This window comes from Pelodiscus sinensis, chromosome 9, assembly GCF_049634645.1.
Source record: "Pelodiscus sinensis isolate JC-2024 chromosome 9, ASM4963464v1, whole genome shotgun sequence".
Classification (NCBI taxonomy): domain Eukaryota; kingdom Metazoa; phylum Chordata; order Testudines; family Trionychidae; genus Pelodiscus; species Pelodiscus sinensis.
The window spans coordinates 16,215,843-16,236,735 of record NC_134719.1 but is presented as its reverse complement, the minus strand read 5'-3'; the positions used below and the strand labels follow the sequence as shown (position 1 = coordinate 16,236,735).

At 41.9% G+C, this 20,893-nt stretch overlaps 1 protein-coding gene across 10 annotated transcripts in view; it reads right to left on the bottom strand.

The window, feature by feature from the left end:
* PATJ (PATJ crumbs cell polarity complex component) overlaps positions 1 to 20,893 on the bottom strand; it is a 225,361-nt gene that overhangs the window by 103,525 nt on the left and 100,943 nt on the right. For 8 of the 10 annotated variants that reach the window (XM_075936118.1, XM_075936115.1, XM_075936122.1 and 5 more), the window contains 2 exons: positions 11,698 to 11,736; positions 9,574 to 9,682 (listed from right to left, as the gene is read on the bottom strand). In XM_075936118.1, coding sequence (XP_075792233.1) covers positions 9,574 to 9,682; positions 11,698 to 11,736 — 148 coding nt within the window. The remainder of the gene's footprint in view (positions 1 to 9,573; positions 9,683 to 11,697; positions 11,737 to 20,893) is intronic. The other 2 variants (XM_075936120.1, XM_075936124.1) reach the window with 1 other exon arrangement.

Genomic DNA, 20,893 nt, shown 5'->3' with positions numbered 1-20,893 from the left:
CAATTTGTAGTGAAAATTACAGGGGTTATCAGTGAATTTGTGCTAATCTAAGTGATTTAAGAAAGCTGTAAAATGACATTTTTTCATTGCTAAGATGTGTTCTTGCATCATTTTATATGACAGACATAAAACCATGTTAGCATTATTAACATGCAAAAACTTTCAACTTCATCAGTAATTGTCTTTTACTGCCACTCTCAAAACAAGCATCATTGGTTTCATTATAATATGAATACTGAACTGAAATGTTAAAGAGATGTTACATTTCTCATTTTGATAATTTCAGTCTTACAGGTTTATAAGTATAGTCTCTAAATATAGTCAGGTTAGGAATTCCATATAAATTCTTTCCTCCAAATGATGAATCTTTCTAATGAGTAGTTCAATTATTGTGTATCATCATTAATTCACTTGGTTTTAACATTATCTAACCTTTCTTTATAATATGTACGTACAACACAGAGAGAGAACCATCTGTTTGATGGATTATACACAAGTACACAGTAAAATTCCAGACAAATATTTCTAGTTAAAGTTTTACCAGTAGTTCATTGAGAATGAGCTACACTAGATTAAGGAAGTTTATGCATACGGTCCAAAAAGTAATAGCACAGGACGACAAACATCAGGATCTGCATCCTCATGTGGTACAAAAGCTTGCACGGATACTCTAAATTATAAAGCAGCGCCCTTCTGGTCCTTTTAGCAGGGGTGGGCTAGTAATGTACGTATTTTAGCTAATTACACATCTGAATAAGAATAGAAAGAGAAGATTAGCAGTGTAGAGACACATTAAATAAGGATTAACAGGCAGTTCAAAAATGAAAGTCAGTGCTTTATTTATGTAATCCTGGCTATTCTGCATTATCTATGAATGCGCACAAAGCTAAATACACTGGCTAGTATGTTTAGCAAAATTAACATTGTTAAATATAGAAATTGTTAACGTCTCAGCCCCTTCATAAAGGTTCATATACTTATTTCTGCCTGGTCACGTCTTTACGCTCTTTGAAAACCTCATTGGTATTTGCTGTTGATTGTAGTGACATCTATTGGAGAGGCAGTGTTTGACTACAGAAGCTTCCTCATCTTAGTCTCTGGGTAAACATTTTGCAGCAGCAATGAAAATATATTGTGTTATTTTTTCTTGTTTCACAATGCAGCCTCACGCAAAAGGACTTGGGAATAAACTGTAAGCATTCAGATCTCACACCAGTTTCACCGATTTGCACATTCTAGTTCCTCCTTAACACATAACATTTCTTCAAACACTTACAATTATTCAGTAATCTGATTATTTTAATATTTTAAAGTAAGTAATTATTGCATTTATGGCCTTGGTTTCTTCTGTAATTTTTGCACCTTAAATACACAGCATGTATTTGAACATTTTTAAAGGTGTAGAGGTTTGATTTTATGAAAAAAGAATAAGCCATCACATCTCACTAGTTGTGTTTGGAGCCCCCAACTGAGTTCACAGCTCCATTATGCTTCCATCTGTAAAAACATATATGAAGAGATAGTACCTGCCTTTAGGTGCTGAAAACTAACCCTAGGCACCAATCCTGCAAGGAGCACAGTGAAGACAGATTCCCCAACCATTCACTCAGCTCTACTGACTTCAAATTGTCTAAATCCGTGGTGTCCAACACACTTGGCCGGTAAAGCGTGGCTAGTTCACTATAGAAGAACTGGTTGGACACCACGGAAAGAGACAATGAAAAAGGAAAAGAAGTATTTTTATCCCCTCTTATCGATGGGGAACTGAGGCACAGGGAGATGAAGTGAGCCAGGAATTGAACTCAAGTATCCGAAGTCCTAGTGCAGAGCCTGAGCCATAAAACCACTCAGTACAAATCGTTATTTCTTTTACTTTAAAAACCAATATGAATCAATCAGATCTATTTCATTCTCTAAATAAAAGGGAAAACAATGGAAACCATGAAAAATGCCTGCTGAAATGAGAGGATTCTGAGCCCTTGCTAGAGTTAACATCGGTCTTGTTTACTCCACTCATTCTTACCTTTTTATTTTTGTATAAAAATTGAATGTTTTAAGGATAAATTATGATCCTACTCCACATGCATATAATTCAGTTGTAAAGAAAACAAAATTACATAGCTCCTAATGCCTATGGAAAACCGTGAGAAATGCTTTACTTACAAACTATTTATTTTTCCCCCTTCCAGTCCCAACCTCTTATTACAATAATAATCCACAATAAATGGTAGTTATCTGCATATTCTTAGTACACATTTCTGGCCAGCCACCAAACCAGCACACCAATGCCTACCGATGTACACCATGCTATGGTTACTTTGAAAAAGGCTTCATTTTACAATATTTTTAAAAAATCCTGTTTGAAACCCCCCTATTCTGGGGACTTGGGTTTACTAACCTCATCCTCCACTATGGAAATCTAATTCTTAAAAGACAACTAAAAAACTCACAACACATTTTTTTTTAATAATTCTGAAAATAGTCATTAAAGACAAACCATTTTGAAGTTTTTATATCAGGCTAAAAAACATCCTGTCCTATTGTCTTCTATCCTGCCTGGCTGCACTTTCAGAAGCAGGCTGTAGAAACACTAAATTGGGTGTGTGGATCTCATCTTATCTCATGCCCTGAGGTAAAGCAGTGGTTTGGGGCTACACCTTTGCCACGAAACACCCATGGGAACACTGTCCTCATGAGGCAATGCTGGATCCAGGATCTTTTGCTGAGATTTACAAATGGCAACACCAGCCTCAGGCTGGAATCGGCTTCCGTGAAGGGAGGCCACATAAATCCATGGTGTCTAACCAATTCTGAAGCAAACTAGCCACACTACACCTGTGGCTAGTGGCCAGCATATTGGACACCAGGGGCATAGGCTGATAGATTAAGGACTGAATTGCTGGCTTAGTCTAAAGGCAGAAAATCCATTTATCCTAAAACTAGAGGCAGTTGGAGTCAAATGCTAGGCATGTCTCTTCCATATTACTGAGTATCCAAAGAGCAATAGTACTCCCAAAATGCTTTCTTCTATTTTTAGCTGCTTCATCTAACCTAACAGATTAGGACCCAAGACACTTTTTTAAATGTTCAGACTCATTTCTGGCAACCAACTTTATACCTGGAATTAAAAGTAAGAACTCTGAAAAGGATCCTTCTGGTTCAATACAGAGCAGTTGATCAATTAAGCATCACCCTATGCTCCGTTTACTATGGCTATAGCTACTCTAGAGACCCAGCAGTGGTGTATCTGCACTCAATGCAGCTGTGCCACTATAAACTCTCTAATTTAGATGCTCTACGCCAACAGGGGAGCACTCTGCTCTTGACTTAACCCAGTTCCAATGAGCAGTGGTAGCCATGTTGGTGGGAGAAGCTCTCCCATTGATCTAGTTCTGTTCACGGTGCTACTCAGATCAGCCTAATTTATATCGCTTGGGCGGGCGGGGGATGGCGGCTTATTCACACTCTTGAGCAACATAAATTATATTGACATAGTTGTAATGCAGACATAAACTTAGCAAGTGGCCAGAGATAAAGAGGACCAAAGCCTCATCTCCAAAATCTTAAATGGAACAGACACAAAGCTATCTTGATGACTGTCTCAGCCTCTGATTAAGGCTTTCTACAACTGACAACGGTACTGCTAACAACAAGGACAAAATTTGTAGGACCCAGTCACAGAGATTCCTCATCAGCAGCCCTAAGGCTTCGGAACGTCTGTTCTTATGACCAGGATGTAGTCACAGATCTATCTTCAGGTCAAAAAGTAAAAAGACATCCTTTTCTTCTGGCTATCCCATAAATAAAAAATACCCATAATACCACACACACAGGAACACACACAAGTATTTGTTCCTTGTGAGGGAGAGGGGAATCAACATTGACTGGTTTTTCTAAGTTTCCTTCTACTCTGCTGCTGAGTATGATATAGATAACTCTAAAATCACCTTTTCTCGGGAGAGAACCCAGTCATCTCAGTGTCACTCCTACGGGGTAATTACCTTCTATTTATGTAAAGCTAGCCTCCCAAATGAGGCTCTAGGAATGGACTTCCAAGAATCCTCGCTGGGTGCTCCTGAACAGACACAGTGTTCCAGTCTGTCAATGCCTGCACTGCCAAGCTGATCCAAGTGTAAATCATTCTGAAATATCTGTAGACTACTGTAGCATCTAATGGGCGCTGTACAAAATAACAGTTCCCTTTCAAGGAACCCGTTGTACATTTACTTGCTCCTTTTGTTCCACCCAATCCTCCTACTTGCCCACTCTAGACAGCTCTCTCTCACTCCTCCAGGCTTTATGTTGGGGGCCGTCTCACTGTTCTGGTGCACCAATAACTATTGTCTCTTCATGGAAATATTTCATATATTTAGATCATACTTCTCCCCTAAAATCCTTAAATCACAATTCCAATAATAACCCTCTCCCCTTACAAAAAAAAGAAAGGTAGAATGGGTGAACTATGTTGTCTAATCTAGACTGTAAGGTCTTTGGGGCAGGGAGAACAGGAAGAATTGGAGGCCCTGGCCCAGTCCAAGACTACGATTTGACTGGGATAACAGAGAGTTGGTGGGATGACTCGCATGACTGGGGCGCTGTCATAGAATCATAGAATAATAGGACTGGAAGGGACCTCAAGAGGTCATCGAGTCCAGCCCCCTCCCTCAAGGCAGGACCAAGCTCCGTCTACACCATCCCTGACAGATGTCTAGCTAACCTGTTCTTAAATATCTCGGCGGGGGGGGGGGGGATTGGAGCGCCGGGCGCGCGGCACTCGGCGGGGGGGGGGGGGGGAGCGCCGGCCCCGGGCGTGCGGCCCTTGAAGGGGGCCCGCCCCCGGGCGCACTAGTGTCCCCGCCCCCTGGCGCCCGGCGGGCAAATGGCCACGCCCCCTGGCGCCCGGCAACCTCAAAAGGTTGGGAACCACTGCTTTAAGGTGTCATAGGACTCCTAATTTTAACATTATATTCCTTAATTCAGTGTTTTCACCATATGTTCGACAATGATCGCCCTGTGATTAAAATGGAATGACAAATCAGGAAATCTGAGATATATTTCTGCCTGAGAGTTCCAGCAGGTCCTTGTTTACCCTCAGTTTCCCCATCTTCTAAACAGCTGTAATACCACTTCTCTTAGAAGCAAGCTGTGAGAGTTCATTCATTTTTGAATCAAAGAATAATAGGACTGGAAGGGACCTCGAGAGGTCATCGAGTCCAGCCCCCTGCCCTCAAGGCAGGACCAAGCTCCGTCTACACCATCCCTGACAGATGTCTATCTAACCTGTTCTTAAATATCTCCAGAGAGGGAGATTCCACCACCTCCCTTGGCAATTTATTCCAATATTTGACCACCCTGACAGTTAGGAATTTTTTCCTAATGTCCAATCTAAACCTCCCTTGCTGCACTTTAAGCCCATTACTCCTTGTCCTGTCCTCAGAAACCAAGAGGAACAAATTTTCTCCTTCCTCCTTGTGACACCCTTTTAGATATTTGAAAACCGCTATCATGTCCCCCCTTAATCTTCTTTTTTCCAAACTAAACAAGCCCAGTTCATGAAGCCTGGCTTCATAGGTCATGTCCTCTAAACCTTTAATCATTCTTGTCGCTCTTCTCTGTACCCTTTCCAATTTCTCCACATCTTTCTTGAAATGTGGCGCCCAGAACTGGACACAGTACTCCAGCTGAGTCCTAACTAGTGTAGAGTAGAGCGGCAGAATGACTTCACGAGTTTTGCTTACAACACACCTGTTGATACAACCTAGAATCATATTTGCTTTTTTTGCAACAGCATCACACTGTTGACTCATTCAACTTGTGGTCCACTATGACCCCTAGATCCCTTTCCGCCATGCTCCTTCCTAGACAGTCGCTTCCCATCTTGTATGTATGGAACTGATTGTTCCTTCCTAAGTGGAGCACTTTGCATTTCTCTTTATTAAACCTCTGACCATTTCTCTAACTTGCTAAGGTCATTTTGAATTATGTCCCTATCCTCCAAAGAAGTTGCAACCCCACCCAGTTTGGTATCATCCTCCAAAGAAGTTGCAACCCCACCCAGTTTGGTATCATCTGCAAACTTAATAAGCGAACTCTCTATCCAAATATCTACATTATTGATGAAGATATTGAATAGTATGGGTCCCAAAACAGACCCTTGAGGAACTCCACTTGTTATCCCTTTCCAGCAGGATTTAAAACCGTTAACAACAACTCTATGACTACGGTTATCCAACCAATTATGAACCCACCTTATCGTGGCCCTATCTAAGTTATATTTGCCTAGTTTATCAATAAGAATATCATGCGAGACCGTATCAAATGCCTTACTAAAGTCTAGGTATATAACATCCACCGCTTCTCCCTTATCCACAAGGCTCGTTATCCTATCAAAGAAAGCTATCAGATTAGTTTGGCATGACTTGTTCTTCACAAACTCATGCTGGCTATTCCCTATCACTTTATTACCTTCCAAGTGTTTGCATATGATTTCCTTAATTACCTGCTCCATTATCTTCCCTGGGACAGACGGAAGAGTATAAACTGTTCAGGAAGAACAGGCAGAGGAGAAAAGGAGGAGTTCCACTGTATGTAAGAGAGCACTATGATTGCTCAGAACTCCAGTATATAGAGGGAGAAAAGCCTGTTGAGAGTCTATGGGTCAGGTTTAGAGGTGTAAGCAACAGCAGCGATGATGTGGTTGGTGTCTGCTACAGGACGCCGAATCAAATGGATGAGATAGATGAGGCTTTATTCGGACAACTGAGAGAAGTTCCAGATTGCAGGTCCTGGTTTTCATGAGGGACTTTAATCACCCTGACATCTATTGGGAGACCAATACGGCAACACACAGACAATCCAGGAAGTTTTTGGAGAATGTTGGAGATAACTTCTTGGTACGAGTGCTGCAGGATCTGACCACAGGCTGTGCGCAGCTTGACCTGATGCTCACAAACAGGGAGGAGCTAATAGGAAAAGTAGAGGTGGGTGACAACCTGGGAAGCAGTGATCATGAGATGGTAGATATCAGGATCCTGACCAAAGGAAGAAAAGAGAGTAGTAAAATACACACCTTGGACTTCAGAAAAGCAGACTTTAACTCCCTCAGAGACCTGATGAGCAGAATCTCCTGGGATGCTAACATGAAGGGGAAAGGAGCCCAGGATAGCTGGCAGTATTTTAAAGAAGCCTTATTGAAGGCACAGAAAGAAACCATTCCAATGCATAGCAAGAGAAGCAAATATGATAGGAGACCGGATTTGCTTACCGGGGAAATCTCTGGTGAATTTAAGCACAAAAAGGGAGCTTACAAAAAGTGGAAACTTGGACAGATGACTAGGGAGGGGTATAAATGTATACCTCAAGAATGCAGGGGAGTTATCAGGAAGGCTAAAGAGCAATTGGAATTGCGACTCGCAAGGGATGTGAAGGATAACAAGAAAGGTTTCTACAGGCATGTTAGCAAGAAGAAGGTGATCAGAGCAGGTGTAGGGCCCCTACTAGATGAGGGCGGTAACCTAATGACAGATGATGTGGGGAAAGCTGAAGTACTCAATGCTTTCTTTGCCTCTGTCTTCACCGACAAGGTCAGCTCCCAGACTAATGCGCTAAGTGACACAATATGGGACGAAGGTGGACAGCCCTTGGTGGGGAAAGAACAGGTTAGGAACTATTTAGAAAAACTAGAAGTACATAAATCCGTGGGTCCGGACTTAATACATCTGAGGGGACTGAGGGAGTTGGCAAATGTCATTCAGGAGCCTTTGGCCATTATCTTTGAAAAGTCATGGAGCTCAGGAGAGATCCCAGGTGATTGGAAAAAAGGCAAATGTAGTGCAGATCTTTAAGAAAGGGAAGAAGGACGATCCAGGGAACTATAAGCCGGTCAGTCTTACCTCAGTCCCTGGAAAAATCATGGAAAGAATCCTCAAGGAATCCATTTTAAAGCACTTGGAAGAGGGGAAGGTGATCAACAATAGTCAGCATGGATTGATGAAGGGCAAGTCGTGCCTGACCAATCTGATTAGCTTCTATGATGAGGTAACTGGCTCTGTGGATATGGGGAAGTCAGTGGATGTGATATACCTTGACTTTAGCAAGGCTTTTGATAGGGTCTCCCACAATTTTCTTGCCAGCAAGTTAAGGGAATGCGGATTGGATAAATGGACGGTAAGATGGATAGAAAGCTGGCTGGAAGGTCTGGCCCAGCGGGTAGTGATCAATGGCCCCATGGGTCGGGATGACGCTTGGTTTCTAGCAGAGTGCCCCAAAGTTCGGTTCTGGGACCGGTTTTGTTCAATATCTTTATTAATGACCTGGATGAGGGGATGGATTGCACCCTCAGCAAGTTTGCGGATGACACTAAGCTAGGGGGAGAGGTAGATACACTGGAGGGCAGCGATAGGGTCCAGAGTGACTTAGACAAATTGGAGGATTGGGCCACAAGAAATCTGATGGAGGTTCAACAAGGACAAGTGTAGAGTCCTGCACTTGGGACAGAAGAATCCCAAGCATTGTTACAGGCTGGGGACCGACTGGCTGAGTAGCAGTTCTGTAGAAAAGGACCTGGGGGTTACAGTGGATGAGAAGCTGGATATGAGTCAACAGTGTACCCTTGTAGCCAAGAAGGCTAATGGCATATTAGGTTGCATTAAGAGGAGCACTGCCAGTCGATCCAGAGATGTGATTATTCCTCTTTACTCGGCTCTGGTAAGACCACATCTCGAGTACTGTGTCCAGTTGTGGGCCCCCAATTACAGGAAGGATGTGGATGCATTGGAGAGGGTCCAGCGGAGGGCAACCAAAATGATTAGGGGGTTGGAGCATATGACCTACAAGGAGAGGCTGAGGGAGTTGGGTCTATTTAGTCTGCAGAAGAGAAGAGTGAGGGGGGATTTGATAGCAGCCTTCAACTTCCTGAAGGGAGGTTCCAAAGAGGCTGGAAAAAGGCTGTTCTCAGTAAAGATGGATGGCAGAACAAGGAACAATGGTCTGAAGTTGTGGTGGGAGAGGTCCAGGTTGGATATTAGGAAAAACTATTTCACTAGGAGGGTGGTGAAGCACTGGAATGGATTACCTAGGGAAGTAGTGGAGTCTCCATCACTAGAGGTGTTTAAGTCTCAGCTTGACAAAGCCCTGGCTGGATTGATTTAATTGGGATTGGTCTTGCCTTGTGCAGGGGGCTGGACTTGATGGCCTTCTAAGGTCTCTTCCAGCTCTATGGGACTGTACTGGTGGTTTTCAAGCTAGTCAGCACAGCAGCTGCAGTCACCACAGTGGTGACACATCTTATTTGCCTTCATGAAGCAATATCCTCCTGCAAAATGTAGGTCAGCTTAGATCTTGCTCATTGCTTTTTGACCAACTAAGCTAAAAATGAAACAAGCATTCTGAGGGAAACTCTAGGATTCCGTTTGGAAGGGCAGGAGCTTCCACCTTCGGCTTCATATAAAGTACTACTCACTCTGATGGAAATTAATCCATAAACAGAACTTGCAACTATTGTGTAGCATGATCACACAGATTCTATTCCATAAAAATACAATACACTTCTCAAAGAAACATGGTACTACTTACCCTCTGTATAAAAATCCTCCTCCTCAACAGCATCCTCCTCTGAGTGGAGTTTTTTGGGTGCTTTATAAGGCGGTGGCAACTTCATAGGAGGTGGTGCTCCACCTTTTCTCTGATGGATTAAAAACAAAATAAAGAGGTTTCAAACATTTCGCCAAGTATCTTAAAAATTACTTTTTTCTTCTCCACAGACTAAGGCTAACTATGGACATACACTAAACTAGAGAATAAGTATTTCTTAAAATAATGCATTTTAACTCCTCCTTTTCCAAGAAATTTTACAAATGAAAAATATTGCAAGAGACTCTGAAGATAAAAAGAAAATGAAATAAAATAATATAAAATGGACTGCACATTTATTGACTCAAACAATACTGTAAACCTATTTAGTAAAGTATAACAAATATGTGACCATTAAGCCAAGGGTTAAAACAGAACATAAAATATTATTCTAGCACGGATATTAAACTTTTGTTCACCTTCCATCACCATTTAAAATCAAAAACACTTTTGGGAAGCAAAATAAGAACAGACCCTCCTATTGCTCCTAGAAGTATAATATGACAATATTTCATCTACATTTTGGCTCCAATTAAAATACAATTTGAATAATAACTTACAATAAAATTCTATTACCTCACATAAATACAGACAGTTCCTATAATGATGCATATAGCGACGCATATCAGGTATGAAAAGAGAGCTCTGGAATCTAATGAAAACAGAAGCTGATACATCCATCCGTTTTTATAGTTCAAAGTAACTGGAACACATTTTAGGATAGCTACATGATTTCACTAAATTATATTCAATTACATCCCCTACACTCACACCACTAATAGCAGGATGCACTTTAGCAAGTGAACAGTGAGTACAGTAGGCCATTAGAGCAACAAAAATGCCTGCTATGAATTTTCTTAATCGTTAGGAATTATCATTTGGGAATCAAACATCAGATGTGAAGTAATATTTTCCATTGCGTACAATGAAATGAGGACCTGCACATAGATTCATACAATATTTTATGTAAAAATTTATTTTAAAATATTCTAATAATTACTATGCAATGTGATCTGAATACAAAATTGTAAAGAGATAATACAATGGATATCATCCAGTCTGTTTAAAAATTATTACAGCAGAGTGCTGCTCTGAGGCCAGCAAAAGAGTACTAAATCAAATAAATGCCATCAATTTGAAATAAACGTATCTAATGAAAGGATCTCAAGGAAGCAACAGTTGTTTCCCAAAAGTACACAACAAAAAAAGTGAACTCTGCATACATGCACAATCTGAAATATAACCAGAACTAGAGGTCCAGCAAGTGACACTCATTTTTTGTATTCTAAATTCTTTAATTGGTAGAAATGGAGATGGAGATGGAGATGGAGATGGAGATGGAGATGGAGATGGAGATGGAGATGGAGATGGAGATACTGCACGACACACTTCCAAAAGCCCGTGACAAATCAGAACCATTACTACTTTAGAGTCCCTTATTAGCTTTTCATTCTTTAGAATTTTTTTCCAGCTCTTTCAAAATCAACACTAAGCCCCCTCAAAGCTTCAGATAAGCAAGGTTTTCCCATCATATTAAGGTTACAGACACTTTAAAAGGATTGTAATGGTCGTCATAACCAAAACAGATTTTTACTGGCCCAGGCTTTAAAAAAGGCTAACATAAATTTGCTCCCTCACTTCCTGATTTTTTTTTGTAAATATCATCATATAGAGTAATCCAAAGCATATTAATGTCAACTGGAATTTTTTTTATTGACTTCAATGGGGTCCAGGTCAGATTTTCAAAAAGAAAGCATTTTGCTGATTCAATATACATACATGCTAATAAACTTCAAACATGTATATTCCATTATTCACTAAATGCTTGAAAGATGCACATTTTGGCCTAATTGCTAAACATTGTGTGCATTCAAACTTTTGTTGCTCAAGAAAACGAAAGTCTATTTTCAAAAGGCAAGCAAAACACAAAAAGCCACTACTCTCTTGGTTTCCTGCTAAAGTGGTAAGATTTCATACTGGAACAGTTCAGACAAGTTCAGGAATTTACTCACAGAAAGTAACAGAACATTTGTTGTGAAGAGTCAGCAAAATTAGCATGTGACCTACCTGATTTTCGGTGGGGCTGCAAGATTTAGCTGTTGGCTCCTATATTTAAAGAAACATTTTAAAAATTTTGAACTTTTTTCCTGTTACAGAGGTAAAGTTAAAACAGCATTAATCTGAGTATCTTTTGATTTTTGTATACCATAAAGCCTCTTTTCCCCTCGTTTCCTATTCCAAACTCACTTCTTTCTAGCAACCATTCACACTTGTATTTCAACCTAAAAAAATTCTAAGTAAGTTTGCTACTCCTTACATCTAGACCCAAAGTGGGATTTCAGAAAAGCTTGACAATAAACCTCAATTTTTTTTTTAAAGAAACATTACTGGTAGTTGCATGGCATAAGCCCAAAATACAACGGACAGAATGATAGAAATGTTTCTAAATTAGACACACTTTCAAACATGAATAAAAAAAGCATTTCCATTTGTTACCCATTATGATTAGCAGAATAATAGAATAATTTTTTTAGAATAGCAGAAATGGGCTGAAAATTCTGTTGGATCAGAGCTGTATGACATTTCATGTTTGCATTGCACCTGAACTTAATTGTAAATCAAATACTACAATTCAAGATTTTGGATGATGAGATTTTGTTGATGAGGTATTTCATCTTGCCCTAACAATGGGCCTTATTGTACGTATGCCTTGATACAAAGCCCAAATAAGTCAGTGGGAATCTATATTAAAACGGAAGGGCTTTGTATCAAGGCACACACATTATTTGTACTTTACCTCAGCAGCAGCAAAAATAATAAAAGTCACTAATTGCATTTTTTCCATTTTACAAACAGTCAGGGAAGCATGTCTACCTTAACAGAACAGCTTCTACCAACCAGGTTCATTCAGGGTAATTTCAACACTGACTTCTGAAGAAATTTCTAATGAGATTCTCACTTATCTTGAACAGTGTCCTCAGACCACTTAGGTTTTTTATTTGCATGAGGGGCATATTTATAGATTGCAGAATAAGGAAGTTTCAATTCCAGGCACGGATTTGTCATCTGTGATCAATATGGCTCAAAGGCAATAAATGAAACTCTGTTGAAACTATTCTGAGAACCAAAACCTTCTCCCATCTCCTCTATGCCTCATTTGCTAACAAACTCCTCATCAGGACTCATCTATTTTATATTTTAGCAGTTCTTAACCAACGCAGTCTTTGTCATGGACTCTCACACATCATCTGCTTACATTGCTAAGAAGATCACCTCTGTAAGGTCAAGACTTTCTGCCCAAATCTAGAAGCTGGAGCTCATTAGCCACTGCCATACATGGAAAGTTCACTTCCCCCCCATAATAACGAAAAAGGGGACTTCTCCTAATTTGCCTCTACAAAACCAGCTTTCCGCCTGGTTTTCAAAGAGTTTTGTAAAGCTGAAACCATCTACCTCCAGGAATGGGATGTACGAGCAAGCCATCATTAGCCAGACAATTTCACATCCCTCTCTTCAGTTCCTACTTGTTCTCAGGAAATTATTCCAAGAGGCTCTTACTGTGGTCCTCTTCTCCATCATTTCATCCTGGATCATCTCATTGTTTCAACCCTGGATATCGTGGTTACACAAATGACATATATATTTATACCCTACTACCTGACAAGCTCACTTCCTCCAGACCAGTGGTTCTCAACTCGTTTCAGTCCACGGACCATCAGGCCAATCAAAAAATTTTTATGGACCACCTCCTTTTTGAGACATGATAAAAAAGAGCAGACAACAAATATTTTGGTTTGAAATTTATTTCTTACTAACAGATTTTTGATGCCTGCCCACACTGTGTGACTTTGGACAATGTTCCTGTGGACCACGGAAAAAGTCACCATAGACCACCAGTGGAGAACCACAGCTCTAGACAGTCAGTTCCTCGCTTTCTCATAACATCCTACTTCTCTAAGCTTCTAGGAGCTAAGTCTTCCTACTGATACATTCCATTCTCCCCCCAGGTCTCTGATTACTTCCCTTAACTTTACTTCCAAGGTCAGAAATGGGGGGGGGGATCAGCCTCAACCCTGAATTGTCTTCCATTCTCACATTTCCTTTATCTGTACATTAACCTCCAGAATATTGGCTGAATTGGACTGTATTTTGAAACTGCCACTACTGAACTCCCCATTTCATCCTTTAATCACTCAGTTAACTCCCACTATTCTGTCCTTTATGTAGCTTCTAAATGTCAAGAAATTCAGAATATTGCAGCAAGATCATTCTTGCCATTCAGGAGACAAGACCATCCCTTTTAATCTCTGTCACTTTCACTAGCACCCAGATTTCTTCAACCACCATTTGCTAAACACCTTCAGTGCTGGTTGCTTTCACACCTCTGTCACTGAATTGGTTGATGCTGTTTAACTTGTGCCCTATATACATCTCTCCTTTCCTCTGTCAAATCCATAATTTTCTTCACTTTCATCCCCAGAAAGGCCCAGTTATCCCTCACACAACTCATATAAGACTTCCACCTCTCCCTCTTCTGTTTGTTGCTTAAACTCTCTCCTGGTATCCCTCTGCTCACAAGATCTCCCAGAAACTTGCCCCAAATTGGCTCCATTCACTCTAGGTCCCCTCCAAGAGCCCACTTGTCTCTCTCATTCCCTTCTTGCCACTCAAGGTCCAAAACCTACTGAAGGCAGTGGAGAGGCTTATTGCGAACAGGAGCAGCTAACAGGGAGTTTGGAGAGGGAGTTCTCCAGGTAAAAGAGGAGTAAATACGGGACCCTTGTGGTAAGTGGCTGTCTGTAGTGTATGTCTGTGTGTGTGTGGGCGGGGAGGGGTTATTTGCTGTGTGCTGAGCTTGTGTTTGTCTGTTTGGTTTGTTTGTTTGAAGGAGCTTCTAAAAGGTTTGAAATCTAGAAGTCAGTTAATTGGCTGAGCCTCAGTCAGGGGGAGTGGCTACCAGGGCTTTATAAGCCTGAGAGTCAGCAAACAGGGAGCTTGCGAACAGGAGCAGCTAACAGGAAGTTTAGAGAGGGAGGTTAGAGGGCACTAGTGACTTCTGACCTTCTTTAAACATTCTTTTAAAATAATCTATATTTAATAAGCCCAGTTTATACTTAAACTTATTCATAAGAAAAATGGAGAAAGAAGCCCAGGAGCAGAGTGAAGGCTATCCTGTTTATTGTGTCAAGTGTAACATGTATGATTACCTGCCCTGTGGGTGGGTGGCGTATGTGTGCACCTGTTGCAAGGAGCTCCTGACCCTCAGACCGCGTTCAGGCTTTGGAGGCTAGGGTGGCTGAACTGGAGGAGCTAAGGGTGGTAGAAAGATATGCTGATGAGACTTTCCGGGACACTGTAGTACTGTCCCACCTCCAGTCTGAGAGCCCCAGTGCTCTTAAAGAGGATGAAAATCTCAAGGGAACAGAGCATTCAATGGGAACGGAGGGATAACTGGCGTTCCCTCCCCCTCAGAGGTGTTAGGAAGAGGCAGGTGTTAGTAGTGGGTGATTTGATCGTTAGAAACATAGATAGTTGGGTTTGTGATGACTGGGAGAACTGTATGGTCACTTGCCTGCCTGGTGCGAAGGTTGAGGATCTCTCGAGGCATCTAGATAGGATTACGTGTAGTGCTGGGGAGGAGCCGGTGGTCGTGGTACATGTAGGTACCAATGACGTAGGGAAGGGTAGGAGAGATGTCCTGGAGGCCAAATTTAGGTTGCTAGGATAGAGACTGAAATCCAGGACCTCTATGGTGGCATTCTCGGAAATGCTTCCAGTTCCACACGCAGGGCCAGGTCGGCAGGCAGAGCTTCAGAGTCTCAATGCGTGGATGAGACGATGGTGTAGGGAAGAGGGGTTTGGATTTATTAGGATCTGGGGACACTTTTGGGAGAGGGGGAGCCCATACAGGAAGGATGCGCTCCACCTAAACCAGGGTGGAACCAGACTGCTGGCACTAAACATTAAAAAGGCCGTAGAGCAGTTTTTAAACTAAGAGATGGGAGAAAGCCGATTGGTGCGGAGATGCACGTAAATCAGATGGAGACTTCTCTTAGAGATTCTCTAAGCTGTAGTCAGAAAGAGAGGAGGGGAGAGGACAAACCATGGGCCAGAGTAGACAAACAACCGCATATAAATGAACCCAATGCATCAGGGAAGGGCAGACAAATAAGCAGTGGCAAATTTTTAAAGTGCTTCTACACAAATGCTAGGAGTCTGACTAATAAGATGGGTGAACTAGAGTACCTCGTATTAAAGGAGGAGATTGACATAATAGGCACTACTGAAACCTGGTGGAATGAGGAAAATCTGTGGACACAATCATACCGTGATATAAAATATATTGACCGGGCAGAGTGGCATTGTATGTGAAAGATAATGTAGAATCAAATGAAATAAAAATATTAAATTAATCAACATGTTCAATAGAATCGCTATGGATAGTAATTCCATGCTCCAATAATAAGAAATTAGCAGTAGGGATATATTACTGACCACTTGACCAGTGTCAGATACAGACACTGAAATGCTGAGGGAGATTAGAGAGGCTACCAAAATAAAGAACTCTATAATTATGGGGGATTTTAATTATCCCCATATTGACTAGATACATGTCACCTCAGGAAGAGAAGCAGAGAGAAAATTTCTCAATGGCTTAAATGACTGCTTCTTGGAGCAGCTAGTACAGGAACTCACAAGGGGAGAGGCAATTCTCGATTTAGTCCTGAGTGGAGCGCAGGATAAGGTCCAGGAGATAACTGTTACAGGACCGCTTGGGAATAGTGACCATAATATAATAACATTTAATATTCCTGTGGTGGGAAGAACACCTCAGCAGTCCAGCACTCTGTCATTTAATTTCAAAAAGGGGAATTACACAAAAATGAGGAGGTTAGTTAAACAGAAATTAAAAGGCACAGTGACTAGAGCCAAATCCCTGCAAGCTGCATGGAAACTTTTTAAAGACACCATAATAGAGGCCCAACTTAAATGTATACCCCAAATTAAAAAACATAGCAAGAGACCTAAAAAAAGAGTCACCAGGGCTTAACCACCATGTAAAAGAAGCAGTGAGGGACAAAAAGACTTATTTTAAGAAGTGGAAGTCCAGTCCTAGTGAGATAAATAGAAAGGAACATAAACACTGTCAAATCAAGTACAGGCAGTCCCCGGGTTACGTACAAGATAGGGACTGTAGGTTTGTTCTTAAGTTGAATTTGTATGTAAGTCGGAACTGGTACATATTGTAGGGGAAACTCTAGCCAAACATTTTTTTTAGTTTTGGATAGCATAGGGAAAGGTTAACTCCCCTCTAATGTTTGTTTTGCTGTCTGTTCCCCTGTTCAGAAGATTTCACATCTATTTCTGTCCCTGTGACAAACTCAGGACTAAAGGAGTAACTCATCAAATACCAAACAGCTCTGCACCATGCTTTGAGCTAATAGCTTTATTTCCACACACCACCCAGGGTTCTAGGAGGAGGGTCCTTTTTTTGCTAACACAATGAGGCCAGCACTTTGTTTGTTTTGGTGGAGTCTTTGTTTGCCCAGGGAGCCCAGCATGTATAGGGGGAGGAGGGGCGGAGAGGCTGCTTTTGTCTGCTGTTCGGCAGCCTGTTGCTCAGGGGAGGGGGCAGCCTGTTGCTGGCAGGGGGGGAGGCGTGCGGCGTGCAGGATGCGAGGCCGCGGGGGGGGGGGGGCAGCGGGCGTGGGGAGGCACTTTTCCTCTGCCCGGCAGCTCTGCGGGATCCCTGTCCCTGTGGCCAGCTGCTGCAGGCAGAGGCCAGTTGGAGCCGGCCGAAGAGGAGGAGGAGGTGGATTCTAGGACCCAGGTGAGCGAGCCCCGGGGACGCTGCTGCGCTCCGGGAGCCCGGCATGTATAGAGGGGAGGAGGGGCAGAGAGGCTGCTTTTGTCTGTTCGGCAGCCTGTTGCTCAGGGGAGGGGGCAGCCTGTTGCTGGCAGGGGGGTGGGGGGGGCAGCGGGCGTGGGGAGGCACTTTTCCTCTGTCCGGCAGCTCTGCGGGACCCCAGTCGGAGCCGGCCCGAGGAGGAGGAGGATCCTAGGACCCAGGTGAGCGAGCCCCGGGAATGCTGCTGCGCATGTGCGGGAGTTGCCTCACCCCGTTCGTATCTAGGGATCCGACGTAAGTCGGATCCACGTAAGTCGGGGACTGCCTGTATAAAAATGTAATAAGAAAAGCAAAAAAAGATTTTGAGGAACAGCTAGCCAAAAACTCAAAAAGAAATAACAAAATGTTTTTTAAGTACATTAGAAGCAGGAAGCCTGCTAAAAAACCTGTGGGTCCCCTAGATGATCGAGATATAAAAGGAACAATCAAGAACGATAAAGCCATTGCGGATAAACTAAATGATTTCTTTGCTTCAGTCTTCACAGCTGAGGACATTAGGGAGATTCCCAAATCTGCACCGTCTTTTGTGGGTGATGAATCTGAGGAACTGTCCCGGATTGAAGTGTCATTAGAGGAGGTTTTGGAACAAATAGAAAAACTTAATGTTAACAGATCTCTGGGAGCGGATGGCATTCATCCAAGGGTTCTAAAAGAACTCCAATGGGAAATTGCTGAACTATTATCTGTGGTTTGTAACCTATCCTTTAAATCGGCTTCCGTACCTAATGACTGGAAGGTAGCCAACGTGACACCAATATTTAAAAAGGGCTCTAGAGGCGATCCTGGCAATTACAGACCTGTGAGTCTAACTTCAGTACCGGGCAAATTAGTCGAAACAATAGTAAATAATAAAATTGTGATGCATGTAGAAGAACATAATTTGTTGGACAAAAGTCAACATTGTTTCTGTAAAGGGAAATCATGTCTTACTAATCTATTAAGAGTTCTTTGAAGGGGTTAACAAACATGCAGACAAGGGGGATCCAGTAGATATAGTATACTTAGATTTTCAGAAAGCCTTTGACAAGGTCCCTCACCAAAGGCTCTTGTGTAAATTACATTGCCATGGGATAAGAGGGAAGGTCCTTTCTCAGTGGTTTGAGCATTGGCCTGCTAAACCTAGGGCTGTGAGTTCAATCCTTGCGGAGGCCATTTAGGGATTTCGGGCAAAAATTTGTCAGGGATGGTACTTGGTCCTGCTGTGAAGGCAGGGGACTGGACTCGATGACCTTTCAAGGTCCCTTCCAGTTCTAGGAGATAGGCGATCTCCAATATTATTATTATTATGGATTGAGACCTGGTTAAAAGACAGGAAACAAAGGGTAGGAATAAATGGTAAATTTTCAGAATGGAGAGGGGTAACTAGTGGTGTCCCCCAAGGGTCAGTCCTGGGACCAATCCTTTTCAACTTATTCATAAATGATCTGGAGAAAGGAGTAAGCAGTGAGGTGGTAAAGTTTGCAGATGATACCAAACTGTTTAGGATAGTCAAGACAAAAGCAGACTTTGAGGGACTCCAATAAGATCTGACCAAACTGAGCGATTGGGCAACAAAATGGCAAATGAAATTTAAAGGACAAGTGTAAAGTAATGCACATCGGGAAAAATAACTCCAACTATACGTACAGTATGAAGGGGGCTAATTTGGCTATGACAGATCAGGAAAGAGATCTTGTAGTTATCGTGGATAGTTCTCTGAAAACTTCCACATAGTGTGCAGCGGCAGTCAAAAAGGCAAATAGGATGTTAGGAATTATTAAGAAAGGGATAGAAAATAAGACACAGAATATCTTACTGCCCCTGTATAAAACTATGGTATGCCCACATTTTGAATACTGTGTACAGATGTGGTCTCCTCACCTCAAAAGAGATATTTTGGCCTTGGAAAGGGTTCAGAAAAGGGCAACTAAAATGATTAGGGGTTTGGAACGGGTCCCATGTGAAGAGAGGTTAAAGTGACTGGGACTTTTCAGTTTAGAAAAGAGGTGACTGAGGGAGGATATGATAGAGGTCTATAAAATCATGAGTGGTGTGGAGAGGGCGGATAAAGAAAAGTTATTTATTAGTTCCTATAAAAGAAGAAGTAGAGGACACCAAATGAAATTAATGGGTAGCAGGTTTAAAACTAATAAAAGAAAGTTCTTCTTCACACTGCGTGTAGTCAACCTGTGGAACTCCTTGCCAGAGGAGGCTGTGAAGGCTAGAACTATAACAGAGTTTAAAGAGAAGCTAGTTAATTTCATGGAGGTTAGGTCGATAAAAGGCTATTAGCCAGGGGATAGAAATGGTGTCCCTGGCCTCAGTTTGTCAGAGGCTGGAGAAGGATGGCGGGAGACAAATCGCTTGATCATTGTCTTCGGTCCACCCTCTCTGGGGCACCTGGTGCTGGCCACTGTCAGCAGACAGGCTACTGGGCTAGATGGACCTTTGGTCTGACCCAGTACGGCCGTTCTTATGACTTCAAAGGCCTTTGGATCAGACCTACAGACAGGCTACAGAATTTGTCCTGAAAGTGGAGGGCAAGGTGGAAATTCACATCACTGTCTATTGGACTCATAAATTTAGGCTTCCAAAGTACCTAACTATATCACATATTTGGATTGACGCACCTTTTCCAAGGGGCAAGCAAACAGCATGCAGGATACACAACACAACTTTTATATTTAGTTTTCCCATAAGAAGCCCAAGCTTTGTAAACAGTTCTCATAGAGACTATTTTTAAAATTATTAACACATGCAAGTCACTACAGATTAGAACAAACACCAGTGAGTAACAAAGGAACTAAAAATAATAAATCATGTACGAAGAACAGCTTTTTACTAGTTGGATATTTTGCTTTCAAATCTAGTTGTTTTATGAGACTTTGAAGACTAGACTATAAATATCAGTGATTTCCCACAGAAAAGCGGCTAATAACCCACTAAGTCACGTTTATTTGAAGCACAGTACGTCTGCTTTATGAATTAATGTTCAAAGCTTAAAAGAAGGTATACACTTATTCTCTAAAGCTGTTCTATTATTCCACTCATCACGGTACAGTTCCCATAGAAGGGTTACTTTCAACAGCTTTGAAAAAGGGCTTGCTTCTTGATTTTCTATAGCTTTAGCATTCAACACACTGGGATCCTAGAGATTAAAGGCAGCAAAATTGCAAGTGAATGGGCTTTCTAGATAACAAAAATAGATAAAACCAAGAAAGAAGTATAGTAACTGCTTACAAGTACTATTCACTGCCATGAAAGCACTAGCTTCCTTGCTTTCCTGGGATAACCTGAAAACTCACAGATCCTGAATCACTCTGAAGTAGCCTGCAAAACACTTTCTAAAGCAATGAGGGCTTTGAGTTCACTTTT